The sequence below is a fragment of the Molossus molossus genome, unplaced genomic scaffold (genome assembly GCF_014108415.1).
Source record: "Molossus molossus isolate mMolMol1 unplaced genomic scaffold, mMolMol1.p scaffold_m16_p_27, whole genome shotgun sequence".
In the NCBI taxonomy this organism is placed as follows: Eukaryota; Metazoa; Chordata; class Mammalia; order Chiroptera; family Molossidae; genus Molossus; species Molossus molossus.
Window position 1 is genome coordinate 3,525,596 of NW_023425363.1, and position 18,168 is coordinate 3,543,763.

At 48.0% G+C, this 18,168-nt stretch overlaps 1 protein-coding gene across 1 annotated transcript in view; it reads left to right on the forward strand.

Annotated features, from left to right (window-relative positions):
* The window catches only part of PIGL (phosphatidylinositol glycan anchor biosynthesis class L), a 74,648-nt gene that overhangs the window by 50,104 nt on the left and 6,376 nt on the right, over positions 1 to 18,168 (forward strand). Inside the window, exons 3-6 of the mRNA XM_036278352.1 lie at positions 214 to 304; positions 7,125 to 7,192; positions 11,995 to 12,026; positions 13,565 to 13,698. Coding sequence (XP_036134245.1) covers positions 214 to 304; positions 7,125 to 7,192; positions 11,995 to 12,026; positions 13,565 to 13,698 — 325 coding nt within the window. The remainder of the gene's footprint in view (positions 1 to 213; positions 305 to 7,124; positions 7,193 to 11,994; positions 12,027 to 13,564; positions 13,699 to 18,168) is intronic.

The following is an 18,168-nucleotide window of genomic DNA, read 5'->3' on the forward strand; positions in this document are numbered from 1 at the left end:
CCAGCCCAAAACTCTCAGTGTGTTCCACGGAATCGTCCATCGATTTCTAGTTGTGTCATTTTTCTAAATTTTACTTCTTTCAATGGAAATCTGGATATTCAGGGTAGCCCTCATGTAATTCCCATCACAGGACTGGCACGCATCCACCCAGAGCTCAGGGAGGAGTCCGCACCGCATTGGAAACGGTACTCAAGTTGTGCTTCTTCCTTCCAGGGATTTCCCAGACGACCCACGTGCGCAGTGGGACACAGAGCGTGTGGCCAGCGTCCTCCTCCGGCACATAGAAGTGAATGACATTAACCTGGTACGGGACTGCTCTCCCAGAATGCAAAGCTGGGGCCCAGCCACACCTTTCCTGGTGCCACTTTCTCACTCCCAGCCCCTTTCCAGGGCCACTCTGGAAAGAGGCCACAAGCCCTGGCCGGTGCGGCTCGGTGGTCAGCGTGTCAGCCCGGGCACTGAAAGGTCTCGGGTTCTATTTCCAGTCAAGGGCAAGTGCCTGGTTGCAGGTTCAATCCCCAGCCCCAGTTGGGGTGCATGTGGGAGGCAACCAAGCAATGGTTTCTCTCACATCAATGTTTCTCTCTCTCTCTCCCCATCCTCCCTTCCACTCTGTCTAAAAATCAACGGAAAAAATATCCTCTGGTGAGGATTAACCAAAACTAAAACAAAAACAAAAAAGGCCACACACCCTCCAGTGCTCTCTCTTAAACCTCCTGATGACAACACACGTTTTGTGAGACTAAGGAGCCAAATTGTCAGCGTTCAGAGGCACAGGTTTTTTCCAGTTGTGCCCTCTGTCCTGCCACCTACAAACTCAGGTCCCCACGGAGCCGAGCCGCAGCTCCCATTAGCACAGAACTTCAGCCACGACCGAGCATTTTCGGATTTAGAGTCTCGTTTTAACTTTAGAGGTAAATGCTGTTGTCATTCTCCTTTTCCATCAAGGACATTGAGGTTTCCAGAGACCAAGCAGCTAGTCTAAGTTCAGCAAGTGGCAAAACTACAATTTTAAGCCTTGGTTTCAGAAAAACACATGGATAGATTCACACCCACTGCAGGGAGAACATTTGAGTCACCGTAGGGCAACAGTGGAGATTCGCCTTTACCTGCAGAGGTGGACAGGTCTGGGTGCACCCATCTCAGCTCTCCCCGGGTCTCCTGCAGGGGTCTCGTCACTGGTCACAGGTCACAGGACAGCCCCAACCACTGGAGCCCACTGGCCAGCCCATCTTTGTTTTCTCATGACAGATGATTTAGCAGTCAGCTCTCTTTGTTTTAATGCCAAAAAGCACCTGGACTGGCTCACTCCAAATCACGTACAGGTGGTGATGCAGGTGGGTCCCTGGCCCTGCCAGGACTCGCCTCTATCTTCTCTCTGTGTTGACTTTATTACTTTTTTCTTTTCCTGGCCGGAAGGATGGTGACCAGCAGCTGGCAGATCCACACCTCCCATCTGCTTCGTACCAGGGGGTCTGAGTGTGAAAACCGGAGGGTTTTGTCCATAGGCTTAGGAGTCAGACTCCCTGCTGTATTGACTGCCCAGTGCACATTTAGGATTTCTCAGGGCTCCAAAGCCCAGGTGTAGAGACAGGGCTGGTGTTCAGGACCTGCTTGAAGTAAGGCTGAGGTCTATGAAGTGTGCTGCAATACCCCTTGGTATCCCAGGCCAGCCCCCAGATACTCTCCTCCCCTACTTCAGTGCATCAGAACAGCCGAGCTCCCCAGCAACTCCTGCTTGTGGGGTGAACTCCTGTCTTTGTACATTTGGCTCTCTTTGATCTGGCCCTTACTTACATACTCAACGCTGGTGAACAGGGTGGGTCCTTGCCGAGGCACTAGCTTTCTTTCTTAGGCCACATTGCAGCTGGCCGTGGCTCTGGACGTCCAGGGGGATCTTCAGGGCACACACAGCTCTGCATGCCATTCTTGCTGTCAAGAGTCTCCCAAGTTTGTGTCCCAGAAAAGTGATTTGTCCAGGCTCTGCTCAAGACTGCCTTCTCCAAGAAGCCTTCCCTGACTTCTTCAGCTCTTCTGGGCATTCCTGCAGTATTTGCTGTGTGTCCTGTGCCTGGGACATGTGTTGCTGTTTGTCCTTTAAAGTACAGACCACGTCTTGTGAACTAGACTGTGAACCCATGAAGGCAAAGATGCTCCATGGCATCTTTATAACCCCAAGAACTAGAACAGGCCCTTGACAGTGCTCATCCCCAAAGTGCTGCAACCATTAACTGCCCCAGCTGCTTGGAGGTCCTTCCCGCTGCCTGAGCTGTTCATGTTCCTTCAGATGCGTGAGGGACCTCTATGTCAGCATAATCTTGAATTGATTTAATTTCTGTAAACAAGGAAATTCTTTTTAAAAATATCTTTAACACACCTTACTGTTACTAAGGAAACTCGCAAGTTACCAAATGAATTGGGAATAATTTCCCTGCAGTGCGATAATAGAAGTATAAGGCCATTCTGACACCATGGCCGGTGTGGACTTAAGGCCATAATCAAGCTAAGTAGGGGTTTCCACTCAGCCTCCCATAACACAGTGAGTGCACTTCCACACCGACCCACAGTCCCTGAGGCAGGGGTGAGGGACAGTACTATGCAGGTGAGAAGTTGCCCTGTGACAGTGTCCTGTGCCAGGTTGAGTGCGTAACTCGTAGGAGGGCCCAGGTGCCCTGTCCAGACCAGAAGTGTGGACTGCACAGTTAGAAAAGATGAAGCACCAACCGGGACGCGTAGAGCTAAGGCATGGGAAGGTAGTTTCTCACCTGGGCTGTGCTGGGATACTGCCAGGAGCTCTTCTTTGTTCAGGGCCAAAGCTGGCTCCGCAGCACTGGCACAGTGTGCTGGGAGGAGACTGGGTTCTGTCTGGCCCGCGCTCTGCGGGATCCGTGCTGAGCTGTCTGTCCTTCTCCATGCAGGAGCACTGACAGGGTCTCCTAGAACAGCTGACAGGGTAGAGCTTTGGGAAGAGTAACTCTGCCCTCTACAGAAAACAGCCGAGAGGTTGGGTAGTGTCTTGAAGTGTCAAACAGGCTAGGTCCTGGGCCCAACCCCTGCCTCAGTCTTTCATTGAACAAATATTTATTGAGCATCTGCTATGTGGTATTCACTATCTGCTGTGAAGTGGGAATTCAGCAACAAGCCACACACCCAGCTCCCCCTTCCTTAGGACAGGCTCTCAGCAGTGGCACTGCTGACCTTTGGGGCGGGGTCACTCTCTGATATAGAGGCTGTTCTGTGCATCGTAGGATGTTGAGCACCGTCCCTAGACTCCACCACTAAGTAATACCTCTCGACCCAGGAGCCGCCCCCCTCATTCATCACAATAAAAATGTCTCTAGATGTTGCCACCCCCGCATTGAGAACCCTGCTTTAGAGAAACCAGAGTAGTCCCACTGTCACCCACTGCTATCTCTTGTTTATGGGGGTCTGCGTAAGATTTCTGCAATTTAGGGAGGAAGTGGATGGGATTTATAAAGAATTGCAGGTGCTACCCTGGCGGGTTGCTCAGTTGGTGGGAGTGTCGTCCCCTGCACCAAAGTGTCGCGGGTTCAATTTCCAATCGAGGCACATACCCAGATTTGGGGTTCAATCCCCGGTCAGGGTGTAAATGGGAGGTAACTGCTCATTGTTTCTCTCTGACATTGATGTTCTGCTCTCTTTCTCCCTTCCTCTCTCCAAAATCAGTAAAAACATACCCTGGGGTGAGGATTAGTTAAGAACAGGAAAGAACTGCAGGTGCCAGGCACGAGTCTGCACGTGTCCAGGGAGCTGGATGCACCGGGTCCAGCCCTCCTCGCTCCAGGAAGGAAGAGGGAGAGCACAGGAAGGCATGGACAGCTTGCCTGTGGGTCACAAAATGGTCAAGTTTTAGAAACTGTCCCCTTCTTATGAAAGGAATTCTACAGTTGTGGGATACAGCCCTTTACATTTTTTCATTCAGTCATTTAGTAATCATATTTTTAAATCTGTGTTTTTACAGATTTTTATTTGTCTACTTATCCTGTCCTTTATTAAGAGGGAAGACAAGAAAGTGGTTGCAGAGAAAATATTTGAAGGGCTATAGCTAAAAACTATCCAGCATGAGAAAGACACAAGCCTACCATTTTAAGAAGTCCAGGGAGTCGCTCACAGAGTAAGAGGAAGTCCATACATAGGTATGTTATAATGAAACCACAGCATACCAAGCAGAAAGAAAACCTTACAGGTAGCTAAAAGAAAAGTCAAATTACCTACAAAGGAGGAAGGTTTCCTTCTCCTTTATTGATTTTAGAGGGAGACGGAGAAAGAGATAGAAACATCGATGAGAGAGAACATCGATTGGCTGCCTCCTGAATGCCCCCCACTGGGGATCAGGCCCACAACCTGCACATGAGCCCTGACCAGGAATCGAATTGGTGACCCCTTGGTGCATGGGTCAATGCTCAACCACTGAGCCACACCAGCCGGGATTTTTTTTTTATTCTTGATATTTTCTCTGGTTATTGAAATCTAGAGAAAAATTTTATAAGTTGAGGATAAACTTGCCAGTTTGGGAGGAACCTAGGCTTTGTCTGAGCCTTTGAAAATAACTGAAGTTTGTCTCCCCCTCCCCCCAAAAGATGTGAAATGAGGAAGAAACAAACACCTTGGAGAATTTGAAAAGCACCTGAGCTGAACTCCACATAGCCCCAAAGCCCCTAACCAAAGGTATGCCCTGCCTGTGACAGTCACCTGGCCCCACCTGGCCAGCTTTCTCGGACGCACTGGGCTGAGAGCTGAGACACTCTGACCTTACTGCTGCATGGTTCTCTACACTTCCACGTGCTTTATTTTATCTTCGCCTCAACCCAATGAGAAAAGTAGAGCAGGTATTATTTTTCTGATCTCTCAGATGAGGAAGCCCAGACACTGAAAGTTGAAACACCTTCCAGTGGTAAAGTTCTGTGCCCTGCCCAGTGGGCCGGGGTGGGCAGTGTCAGAGGGAAGAGCGGGTGCAGGTGCTCCCTCCACCGCCGCGGTGCGTGGAAGTGGGATCAGTACTCAAGATCTATGCTTAGCTGTTTTTTTAATAGACTGTATTTAAAAATTTATTTAAATTATAGTTGACATTCAGTATTATTTTAATTACAGGTGGTCAGCATAATAGGCTGCTGTTCTAGGCTCACAGCAACACTGAGCAGGAAGTGCATATGTAACGCGCGTCCTCCATGCTTCGTTGCAATCAGCGAGCCTACGTTATCTCCCAGAGCCCCTGGTTCACCTCAGGGTTCCCTTGTGGTGGCGTATTACCCATGGATTTTGACAAATGTATAATGACATATATTCACCATTATACAACTATCTTTTTATAAGACTTTAACCCAGATTTTTAAAACTTTTCCTTATAGAGAACTTCAAGCATACACAAGTAGAGAGAATAATTTAGTGGACCTCTGTGTTCCTGTTACTCAGCCTCAGTAAATAACACATAGTCAATACTGTTTTCATTCAAACACCTCTCCTGCTTCCCGAATTACTTTGAAGCAGATTCTCGCCATCCTATTTCATATTTAAATATTCTTATATGCAATTCTAAAAGACATTGAATATTTTATTAACACTAATATCATTATCACACCTGAAATTAATTAAGATTGATGTTTTGCAATAGTCTCATGTCATAAATGTATTTTTATTTATTAATTATTTATCCTCACCCAAGGACATTTTTTTCCATTTTTGTTCAGATAGAGTGGGAGGGAGAGAGAGGAAGAGAGAGAGAGAGAGAAACATCGACATGAAAGGGACACATCAAGTGGCTGCCACCCGTACGACCAACCAGGGCCACAGACAAACTGCAACCGAGGTACATGCCCTTAGCGGGAACCGAACCCGGGTCTCTCTGGACCGCAGGCCGACGCTTTAACCGCTGAGCCAAACTGGCCAGGGCTAAATGTGTTCTTATTTTTGCAGCTTGTTTGAATCAGGATCAGTTGACAGGATTAAAATTTTTCTTTTAATCTATAGTTTCGCCCTCCATCCTGTGCTCAATAAAAGTTAGCTGCTCAGAGTTTTCTATACATGAAGTCAACATGTCTTATGGTTTAGTATAGAAAGACTGATAGTGAATCCCGTCCAGTCCTGGTTCCAGGCCCCCTTGTCCATGCTCTTTGGTCTCCTTCATTCCTTGGGGACAGCTTGCCTCTTTCCATCACCCCTAACCAACCACTACTGTTCCTTTTTCTGAGTCTCTGATTTCTTTAAAATATTTCTTCTATTATTCAAGCTATTCTTTTATTATTATCATTATTATTATTTAAATTGTTCCTTGGGGTTCTTAAAATCCCCCTGTGCAGAACCGAAGTGTTGGAATCTAAGTTTTTAGTTAATAGACAGATCCATTGTTGTGAAAATGGAAACAGAGGCAGTCTATGAATAAACATTTCTTCTGTGAACTTAACCCCAGGCCATGGTGGAAACTGTCCCTGAAAGCTTTGGTGCCCTCAGCGAGACACCAGGATTAGAGACCCAGTGAATCGGGCAGCACCTGCGTGGACAAGTGCACACAGCAGCCAGCCAGGAGGACTCAATGTGCTGATAACTGGCTAGGCAGATAAGAAACAAAGATGATTTGAACCCAGGTTTCTTCTTCTTTTTTCTTTTAAATCCCCACTTGAGGATCCTTTTCCATTAATATTCAGATAGAGTGTGAGGGAGAGAAAGAGAGAAAAACATTGATGTGAGAGAGACACATTGATTGGTTGCCTCCCGCACAACCCCGACCAGGGCCGGGGACCAAAATGCTACCGAGGTACGTGCCCTTGTCCAGAATTGAACCCGCCACTCCTTTGGTCTATGGGCTGACGCTGCGAACATTAAGCCACACCAGCCAGGGTTAAACCCAGGTTTCTATCAGGGCTGAATTCCATTCTGCTCCATCAGCCAGGATCAACAATAAACAGTGAAAACCCCCTGTGGGAAAGTATCCATACAGCTGGCCAAATTGATAGTTACACACCATTGATCTGAATGAACCAAAGTCAGTTCAGATATACTCAAAACTTGAAAAGTTTTATGGTTCTGCACTCTTCTGTCCTTCCCAGGGGAATGGGGACAGCTAGCTTGAAATCAAGGCATGAGTGAAACCCTCTCTTTCTCTGCAGGTGGTGACTTTCGATGCAGGGGGAGTCAGTGGTCACAGCAATCATGTCGCCCTGTACACGGCTGTGAGGTACGCTTCTCTGAGTGATGGAGGTGCAGAGGTTTTTTCATTGCCCAGGGTGGACGGTTCCCCAAGCGCAGTCCTGCTCGTTGTGTGAGCCCCATGGACCTTAAACATAGCAGGAGAGCCAGTGCTGGCCATGTTACTCATTACATCTCACCACATTCTCCCTGTGAGAAATCTCTGAGTCTTCATTATTGTTTCATGTCCTAAACAGCTGAGTTGGTTTTCTTGACCCCACGGGTACAGCGAAGGGGCACTGACTGATGTAATTTCTCTGCGCTTTGGCCACATAAAGCTTTCGAGCCAACTCTGCGGCCCTTGGAAGTACATGAGATCTTAGGACTGAGCTCTGTGAGCCTGTGCCTCCCGCTCCGGCTTTTCTCCTCCCCTTATTCTCGTTTATTTTGTTATCATCTGTTGCAGATGCATATATATATTTTTTAATCCTCACCTGAGGATATAATTTTATTGATTTGTGTAGAGAGCAGAAGGGAGAGAGAGAGAGACATCAAGGTGAGAAACATGTATCAGTTGCCTCTTGTATGCACCCGACCAGGGATCAAACCCACAACCTAAGTATGTGCCCTGAATGGGTACTGAACCCACAACCTTTTGGTTCACAGGATGACACTCCAGCCAACAGAGCCTGCCAGCCAGGGCTGTTGTATGTTTTATACGCTATCTCAAACCTTTCTTTGGAGGAGGACATATACACATAATAGAAATCTCATTTGTACTTCACAGCCACCCATTTTACTGGTATGTATCTGTATTATACCGGTGAAAAGAATTGAGCCTCGAAGATGTTAGTGTCTGCCTCCGGGTCTTGCAAGCACATCATGTCGCCCATCCTGTAGAGAAGCGATTCCCGTGGGCACAGGAGCAGCGGGACCTGGCCCGGGTACTAAGGAAGGAGAAGGGGCAACTTGAAGTGAAGGACTTAGCTTAGTACCTTCTAAAGCTGCCCAGCATCCTCAGACTGGAGCAGGGGAATATGGAGGTAGAAATGGCCTTGCCTGTCATGACATCCCACCCTTTCACTTGAACCAGGCCAAGAGGTGGTGTGTCCAGCATGGCCAGGCTGAGTGACGGCAGAGCAGCACCAGAACCAGAGCCCAGTTCTCCATTTATTACTTGTCTGCACCTGTGAAGACCCATCCAGTATTGGGCCCTCCCAGCTTTGTGCCTAAATTGTGCTCCAGCTACTGGAAGAGGCTATATATTGTTCCCCACAGTCTTTCCACACGGTTCCACCTGCTTCCTTGCTGGAAGGAGGGCAGGCAGGAATGCTCCCCCTCCTATGAAGACTGTCCACGTCCTGTCCCCACCACACTTGTAGAGAAGGCAAGAAATTGCATCAGGCCTCTTCAGGCTCAGGAAAGACACATCCCCTGGTTACAGGCAGACATGCAATTTTTTGTGAAGATACGTGGGAAAATGAGGGAGCCCAGGAATGGTCTTTCCAACCAACCACGTGGTCACTCTGAGGCTTTGGGCTTCCAAGACTGGAGTGAACAGTCAGCTCCATGGAGAACCGACATAGCGGCTCCACCTCATTCCGGAGGAAAGAGCAGATTGGGTCTGTTGCAAACCAGCACCTGGACAGACAGAGATGCAGGGCACTTAGGCTGATTTGGGTGGTTCCCTCCTTGGCCCCACCACTGAAGTGGGGAAGGGGGAAGGTTTTCATCCAGGCAAAGAACCCCAGGGGACAGCAGACAGAACTGTCTGGGGCCATTTTCCTTGGAAGAGGCTCTAGTGCCACAGGCTTTTAACACTTCTGGTTCTCAGGAGGTCACCAGTTCTATTCCCAGTCAGGGCACATGCCCAGGTTGTGGGCCAAGTCCCCAGTGTGGGGCAAGTCCCCAGGAGGCAGGCAAATCAACGTTCTCTCTCATCGATGTTTCTATCTCTCCATCTCCCTTCCTCTCTCTAAAATCAATAAAGAAAAAAAAATTTCTGGTCCTCTCTGCACTGAGCAGGGTTACTGGCAATGGATTGATATGCCTAAGTTTTTTGAAAATGATCTTACAGCAGTCCCTGTGCCCCCACAGGGGCATTCCTGGGGGGGTTCACAGTTGTCAGTTTCTCCCTCGCCCCTGAGAAAAGTCTTCCTGCACCAGCATCTTACACTGTTTCCCAGAAAGCTATTCAGTTCTTCCCGCACATTTGAACTCCCCATGCCCATGTGCTTTTTCCTCAGATGTGACGTAGATTAGGAACTTTTCTCAGAAAGTTCCCTGACTGCTGCACCACAGCTGTTTGGGGGCTCAGCCTTGCCCCATGCAGAAGCAGACACTTGCTCCTGTGGTTTGATCCTGGGCTCTTCATCCACTCAGCCCTGACTGCTGCTGGGTGCTCGTGCTCAGATTCCCTCTCGCGGCACTTGTTCCTTGTCCCCCTCCTCCCCCAGTGTGCCCCGTACCTCCACCTGTCAGTTATGTCCTTCCCGTGTCTGAGACCAGGGTGGCCTGCAGCTTTCCCCAGCAGCGAAATCCACCTGCGCTCAGCGTCCTGTCGGGGGAAGGCTCGCGAGGACTTCCTGCATCCTTGCTGCACAGGCACAGTCAGAAAGAGGGGTGACATCCAGGGCTGCACCGCTCCTCAGAGACAAGGAGAAACGAGAACCAGATCTCCCTCCTTTCCAGTGCTCTGAAGGGCACCTCGCTGCCGCTTTCCATCAGTAACTAGGCCTGGTGAATGGGAGTCCATGGCTTGACCTTAGAAGTCTTACTTTTGTCTCCAAAAGATGAGAATATTCACACCTTACCTGTCAGTTGTTCTGAGGAGATGAAACAAGATGTTAATACAAAGCATCTAACAGAACAGCATCCTTAGGGAATCAGTACAGTCTTCTTCCAGTCATCTCCTGTGCCTCAGGCCCTTCCTTTGTATTCTTCTAGCCGTAGGTGGTTGCTGGTGGAAGCTGTCAGAAAAACCAAGGAAACTTCATAGACGGAGGGAGGCCCTGGGGAAGGGGACCCCTGGCCGCTATGTGAATTGCAAGAGCACTTCCTAGACCGGCAGCCCCAGGCTGGCATCCACCCCCGGCACAAAGCAGTGTCCTAGCTGCACAGCAGGCTCAGCTGCCCAGGGCCCATCCTGAGGGCAGACCCCGAGTCTCCATTCCATCTGCGGCTCTGCTCCCATGGGCCTCAGTGCTCCCCTCTGCTCATCACCTGAGGCTTCCCCTGAGCCCCTTCAGTTCCAAGAGAAATGCCAAGGGGACAGCACTGTCTTCTGAGCCGCCCTCCCTTCCCGCTCTGGGCCTTGGCTCCATCAGTGGCCGGGGGCCCCCCTCAGTGTGCGCAGGCCCCTGTCTCAGGAACTAATGCACATGAACGATGCAATAATGGACAACGACGTGTGATCTTGTGCCCAGAGAAGGCCTCAAGCTTCTCTGAGCAGAGGACCATTCCCCTCCATTCCGTCCTTCCTTCCCTCTGTGCCTGCCTGCCTTCCACTCCCTCCAACCCACTAAAATGGTCTCCTCAGTCACCCCTGGCTGCTAAATTCCCCAGGTGTATTTCAGTCCTCCTGTCTTGACCTTTTTGTGGCATCTGACCCTGCCTGTCACTCACTGAAATGCTGCTGTGACCTGCCTCAAACCAGCTTGTCCTCTGTCCTCTGACCCCTCTGCTGCTTCTCAGCCTCGTCCTGGCTTCCTTCCACCAGAGGCCTCGGTGTTCCTGTCCCCACCGCTCCCTCCCCGGCACTGGCTCCCTTCAGTGCGGATTCCTCAGGGCCTCGGAGGGTCTCAGCGCCGGGGTGTATCTCCAGTGCTCACCTTTCTCCTTAACTCAGATCCTGCGTTCCCAACTCTCTGCTTGGGGATGTGACCACCCCAAACCCAGAATATCCCCAGGGCTCTATCCAGACTGCAGGACAAGTCACCTCTGTTCTGGGGATCCCAGCGACCTTCTCAGATGTTCCTATTTCCCAGGGCTCTGCTGGGGAGTCAGGCTCATGGTCCATCCATTCTCTCCCCACTTCTCTTCCTTAACCTCTGCTCCCAAGAATCCATTTCTTTTTTTAATATGTTTTTATTGACTTTTTTTTAGAGAGAGAGAGATAGAAACATAAATGTGAGAAAGAAACATCCATTGACTGCCCCCCTGAGACATTCCACGGGATTGAGTGCAAACCCAGGCATGCGCTCTGACCGGGAATAATCAGGGACCTCTCAGCCCATGGGATGGTGCTCAATCCACTGAGCCACACAGCCAGGCCCAGGAATCCCTTTCCATATGCATATTTGGGTCTGGGTATTGGGGACGACCTACCTCATCCTCCATCCCTCAGCTTTGAAAACAAAGTGCACAAGAGATTCAGCTCTCCTGGCTGGTGGACCCGCCACCCTCCTCCTCTGAAGGCAGGAGACACAACAGCTTCACGGTCAGAGGTGGGGGTGGGGCAGTCAGCAAGGGGAGCGGAACTAATAGGGAAGAAATGTCAGTGTTTGAAAATCTTCTCCCGCCATACTCACAATTTCAAAAGGAAAAACCGTGAAGGGTCCACTGCAGCTGCCTTCACCTCTAATGGGCGAAGCCTGAACCAGGCTCTTCATGAGCCAGTGGCCAGCCTCCAGTTTGGGCCTGCCTGTCCTTGGGTAAGGTACCCACACGGTCCCTTCAGCTGTAGCCAGAGGTATGGAATCCCATAAACCTATGAGGCAATTTATGCCAAAGAAACTACTTAGAAACTCACCTAGGGGGACAGTAGGGTGGCAGGCCCTCCTCTGGGGGCCCCTCCGGTGAACTGCAGAGGAGATCTCACTGGCTCTCACTCATGTCCTCTCCCTCCTGCAGGACCCTACACTCAGAAGGGAAGTTACCCGAAGGTAAGTCCTGTCCCATTTGCAAAAGGCCACTAAATAAGGTAAAGCCAGGTCCCTCTAGGAAACGTATTAGTGTGAAATTTGTAAATATGTGTGCAGACAGCTGCCCTAGGCCCAGCAGAGCTGGGGTGGGGGGTGGGGAAGACGGGCCACCCTCTTCCTGACTTGGCTCAGTGTTTCTGTCAGTGCCGGTCCCCAGGTCTCACAACCAGGTTGTATCCACGGAGAAGTGCCCAGCCCTCCAGGCAGCCTCCAGATGCTGATGGGAGACTGACTGAGGGTGTTAGTCAGGCTTCTCCAGAGACACAGACCCAGTAGGAGAGTATGTATATTGATGTATTATAAGGACTTGGCTCGTGCAGTTATGGAGGCTGAGAAGTCCCACGACCTGCCCTCTGCAAGCTAGAGACCCAGGGGAGCTGGAGGCGTCATTCCACGGGAGTCCAAAGGCCTGAGCAGCAGGGGAGCCGTGGATGGAAATCCCAGTCTGAGGGCAGGAGATGACCAACATCTCCGCTCCATCCGGAGAACAGGAGTCTCCCTGCCTCTGCCTTTTGTTCTGTTCAGCCCCTGGCATGGGTGCTGATGCCCACCCACTGGGGAGGACAGTCTGCTGCACTGGCCCCGTGCTAACCCTAGCCCCTCACAGGCTCTCCCAGAAACCATGTGTAGTCAGACAGCTGGGCCACTTGGGTGTAGTTGACACAAAAGCCGCAACGGGCCTTTCCCACTCGCCTGTCTAGCTTCTCACGGGGTCGGTGTTCTCTCAGTCTGGCTGCCCTACGTCTCTTCCCATCCCACAGCTAGTTAGCAGGTTGTAAAGCTCTGATGGGTGCTTGAAGGGTTAAACTGCTTGAGTTAAACACTCTTCCTAAGTCAGAGGATGATGTGCTACCCACTTGCCCATCTGCTGTGTGACAGTGATGCTTGAGCTCTGTGGGCTCGTTGCTGCAATGGGGATGACGTGCATCCTTCCCAGGATGCTATGGAGATGGAAGATATGAAAACAGAAGTAGTGCGTGCCCTTTCCGAGCGGGCTTATGAGCTTACCAAGCTGTGAGGTCTTTGGAACATGACTACAGTTTATTTGATTCTTATAGATCACCCTTGTGAGACAGGCAGGTCCCACACTATCAACACCATTTTACAGATGAGAAAACGGAGCCTCAGAGAGGTTAAGGGACTTTCCCAAGTCTGTCAATTCTTTGGGGTCCGAGCAGGAACCAGGTCTGTGGCCTCCCCATTCAGAAATTCCTGTCTCTATTTCCTTTCCCTTGGCCCTGAGGTAGCCAATCCAACCTCTAGCAAACAAGCTTTTCCTCCTGGGACTGTAGCCGGCAGAGGGCAGCAGCCAGGTGTCCTTCGCCCTTTCCCTCCTCTTGCCTGTGAGAAAGGTAGACAAAGAGCAGCTTTGGTGCCCACGAACAACTCCCAGGCTACCACCCTGTCCTGAGCCCCTAGGGACAGGTAGGGTGCTCTGGGGAACATCTGTCCTGAAGCAACAACACTCTGACCTCTGCCCCTGTCTTTTCTTCCCCCAGGGTGCACAGTGCTCACGCTGCAGTCTGTGAATGTGCTGCGCAAGTACCTCTCCCTCCTGGACCTGCCCTGCTCTCTGCTTCAGGCCCGCGATGTCCTCTTCGTGCTCACCAGCAAGGAAGTGACACAGGCCAAGGTGAGCGCTGCCGCTTCCCCTGCACCCCAACTCCAGATCTGTGCCCCAGACTCTGGGCTCCTCAAAACCCTGGCTCTGCAGGGTCCCTCACCAAAGACCTCCCACAAAAGTTCAGCCTCTGTCCCTGAGTGTTAGTGCTGCTGCTAGATTTTCAAGAACTACCTGTTTTTTCTGATTATAGAAATTATGCATGCTAAAAAAGTAAATAATAACCATGTTCATTGTAGAAAATCAGGAAATACATAACAACATCAAAAAAAAGAAAATGAAAAGAATAAAATTACCTGAAATCTCACCCTCAGATGTAATCTTGTTAATATGTTGGACTATATCTTCCATATAAAGAGTATTATATAAATAATTGTATATAAGAATATACTTATTCTTACATCTTTTAATGGGATTACAGAACCTTCTATTTAAAACCTGCTTTAACAACATATGACCATTTTCTCCTATGTCATTTGAATTATAATGGCCACCTGTGTTCCAATGTATGGATCTACCATAAATATACATCACAAATTCCTTCTTTAACGGGCATTTCGGTTTACCGGTTTTTCACTGTTGTACATGGAGCAGTGCTCCCAGTTCGAGTCTCAGGAATTCAGACCGGCCAGGAGCCTCTGTAAAGAGCTGGTGGGGCAAACCACTGTTTGCCTCCTGAGGAAGAGCCGGGCCCAGTGAGACCCTGCGGAGAAAGCTCTTCGCTACTCTCTGGGCACGTGATTCTAAGGACACTGCCTTGGGGAGAGGGCAGGCTGAGGAGACTCGCTCCAGTCTGTCTCCAGGTGCAGCCCGTCGATGTAAGTCCACCAGGGAGGGAAGGCCAGCGATGAGTGAAACTGAGAGAACTTAACGATGTGTTTGCGGGTGGGAAGGTGGCTTAGCTTAATTTTCTAAATTGTCTGCGATAAACCTTGACTTACTCGCAGGCACTTTGCTGGATTCTCAGGTTGCATTGTTGATCTGAAACAGTAATTCTTTTTTTTTCTCTGATAGTTCATTAATTTCTGTTTTACTTTATTCATATTTTACTTTTTTCTTCAATTGTTTTTTTTACTTAAAGGTTACCTTTTTCCATCTTTAATCTTTTAAAAAGTACACCTTAATACTATTAACTTCCCTTGAAGTATTCTTTTAGCTGCATCTGATAACTTTTGATACATAGTTTTTCTATTGTCATTCAGTTATAAGTACTTTAGAGTTTCCACTGTGAGTTCCTTTTTAATCCATAAGGTTTATTTTTTATTTAATTTATTGGGGTAACATTGGTCAATAAGATCATATAGGTTTCAAATGCACCTTTCTTTGACACATGATCTGTATATTGCATTGTGTGCCCACCACCCAAAGGCAAATCATCTTCTGTCACCATATATTTGGCCCCGTTTACCCTTTACTACCTCCCCATCCCCTTCCCTCTGGTAACCACTATACTGTTGTCTGTCTTTATGAGTTTTTGTATATCCCACATATGAGTGAAGACATATGGTTCTTATCTTTTTCTGACTAACTTATTTTGCTTAGCATAATATTCTCAAGGTCCATCCATGTTGTCACAAAAGGCAGTATTTCATCTTTTTTATGGCTGAGTAGTATTCCGCTGTGTATATGTACCACATCTTCTTTATCCAATCTTCTATCAAAGGACACTCTAGTTGTCTTCATGTCTTAGCCACCATGAATAATGCTGCATTGAACATAGGGGTGCATATATCTTTGCAAATAAATGTTTTCAAGTTTTTCTGGGAGATAATGAAGAGCGGGGTTACTGGGTCATATGGTAACTCTATTCTTAATTTTTTGTGGAACCACCATACTGTTTTCTATAGTGGCTGTACCAGGTTACATTCCCACCAGCAGTGAATGGGGGTTCCTTTTTCTCTACAACCGCTCCAACAGTTATTATTTGTCTTCTTGATAACAGCTACATTGACAGGTGTGAGGTGGTATCTCATATATGTTAGCCATTTATGTGTTCTTCTTGGGAGAAGTGTCCAGGCTCTCTGCCCATTTTTTCCCCCATTTTTTGTTCAGATAGAGTGGGAGGGAGAGAGAGGAAGAGAGAGAGAGAGAGAGAGAGAGAGGGAGAGAGAGAAAGAGAGAGAAACATCCATGTGAAGGGGACACATCGAGTGGCTGCCACCTGCATGACCAACCAGGGCCAGGGACAAACTGCAACCGAGGTACGCGCCCTTAGTGGGAACCGAACCCAGGTTTCTCTGGACCACAGGCCAACACTCTAACTGCTGAGCCAAACCGGCTAGGGCACCTCTGCCCATTTTTTAATTGGATTGTTTGTTTGTTTGGTGTTGAGTTGTTTGAGTTCTTTATATATTTTGGATATTAAGCCCTTGTGGGAGCTGTAGTTTGCCTTCTTGTTTCAGCTCTCACACTGTAAAAAAGTGTCCTTTCCATGGAATATTCATGCCACATTGTTCTCACATTTGTGCTTTTTATTGGTGAGGTTGCTCTTTAAACTGGGCTCTGGGTGCTGAAGTGCTGTGCAGGGGTCCTCAGCACGAGGTCTGTGACGTGCCTTACAAAGAAAACACGGGTTTGGTGAGCCTCATTCACACGGAGGTGCAGTGCTGTTGGCCGGAAATTCAGTATTAACCAATCAATAATTTAATATTAAATAAGGTGTGTTTTAAACAGAAACATACACAGAACAAGGTTATGTATCAATATGTTGATAAAAATGATGTGACCAGAGGCTCCCAGGAACCCAAACCTTTACTTCCTCTGGGTTCACTTTTCATTTTGCTGATGCATATTCATTATTATTATTATTGTTGCTGTTATTATTTTATCCTTACTTGAGGACATTTTTGCATTTATCTTCTGATAGAGCAAGAGGAAGAGAGAGAGAAACATTGATGTGAGAGAGATATATAGATTGGTTGCCACCCGTACAACCCCAAGTAGGGCCGGGGACAAACCGAAACCGAGGTACATGCCCTTGGCCGGAATCGAACCCGGAACTCTCTGGTCTGCGGGCCAGTGGTCTAACTGCTGAGCCAAACCGGCCAGGGCTATTATTATTATTTTTTAATTAATTTATTTTTGTTACACATTTCCTTGTTCCCCCTATTGACACCCTCCTCTCAACCTCCCTCCCCCCAGTATTATTGTCTGTGTCTTTGTTTACACATACATGCATAAAAGTTCTGTGGTTTCTCTTCCCTCCCCAACATCCACCTCTTCTAAGGTTTGTTAGTCTGCACCCCACTTCCATGTCTCTGGGTCTATTTTGTTCCTCAGTTGTTTTTTCATTCTATTCCACAGATAAGTGAGATCATGTGATATTTGTCTTTTGCTAATTGGCTTGTTTTGCTTAGCATAATACTTTCCAGGTCCCTCCATGTCATCTCAAAGGATAAGAGATCTTTCTTTCTTACAGCTGCATAGAATTCCATTGTGTATATGTACCACAGCTTTTTTATCTACTCATCTATTGATGGACACTTGGGCTGTTTCCAGATATCAGCAATTGTAAATAGTGCTGATATGAACATGGGGGTACATATATTCTTTCTGACTGATGTTTCAGTCTTCTTAGGGTATATTCCTAGAAGTGGGATCACTGGGTCAAATGGCAGTTCAATTATTAATTTTTTGAGGAAACACCATATTGTTTTCCATACTGGCTGCACCAGTCTGCATTCCCACCAGCATTACTAGGGTCCCCCTTTCTCCACACCCTCGCCAGCACTTGTTGTTTGATGATTTGTTGATGGCAGCCATTCTGACAGGTGTGGGGTGATACCTCATAGTTTTAATTTGCATCTCTCTGATGGTTAGTGATGTTGAGCATTTTTTTATATGTCTCTTGGCCATTTGTATGTCCTGTTTGGAGAAGTGTCTATTTAGGTCCTCTGCCCATTTTTTATTTGGATTCTTTGTCTTCCTCTTGTTGAGTTGTGTGGGTACTGTCTATATTTTGGAAATTAGCCCCTTATCTGACCTATCGTTGGCAATTATATTCTTCCATATAATGGGTTCTCTTTCCATTTTGATAGTTGTTTCTTTTGCTGTGCAGAAGGTTTTTAGTTTGATGTAGTCCCATGTGTTCATTTTTTTCTGTTTCTATTGCTTTAGGTGTTGTATCAGTGAACATTCTGCTGCATGTGATGTCTGAGATTTTGTTGCCTACATTTTCTTCTAGGATATTTATGGATTCATTAATCACATTTAAGTCTTTTACCTATTTTGAGTGTATGATGTAAGGTGGTGGTCTAGCTTCATTTTTTTGCACGCAGCTTTTCAATTTTCCCAATACTATTTATTTATTTATTTATTTAATCCTCACCCGAGGACACTTTTGCATTTATCTTCAGATAGAGCAAGAGGGAGGAAGAGAGAGAAACATCGACGTGAGAGAGACACATCAACTGGTTGTCACCTGTACAACCCCAACTGGGGCCAGGGACAAACCGAAACCCAGGTACATGCCCTTAGCGGCAA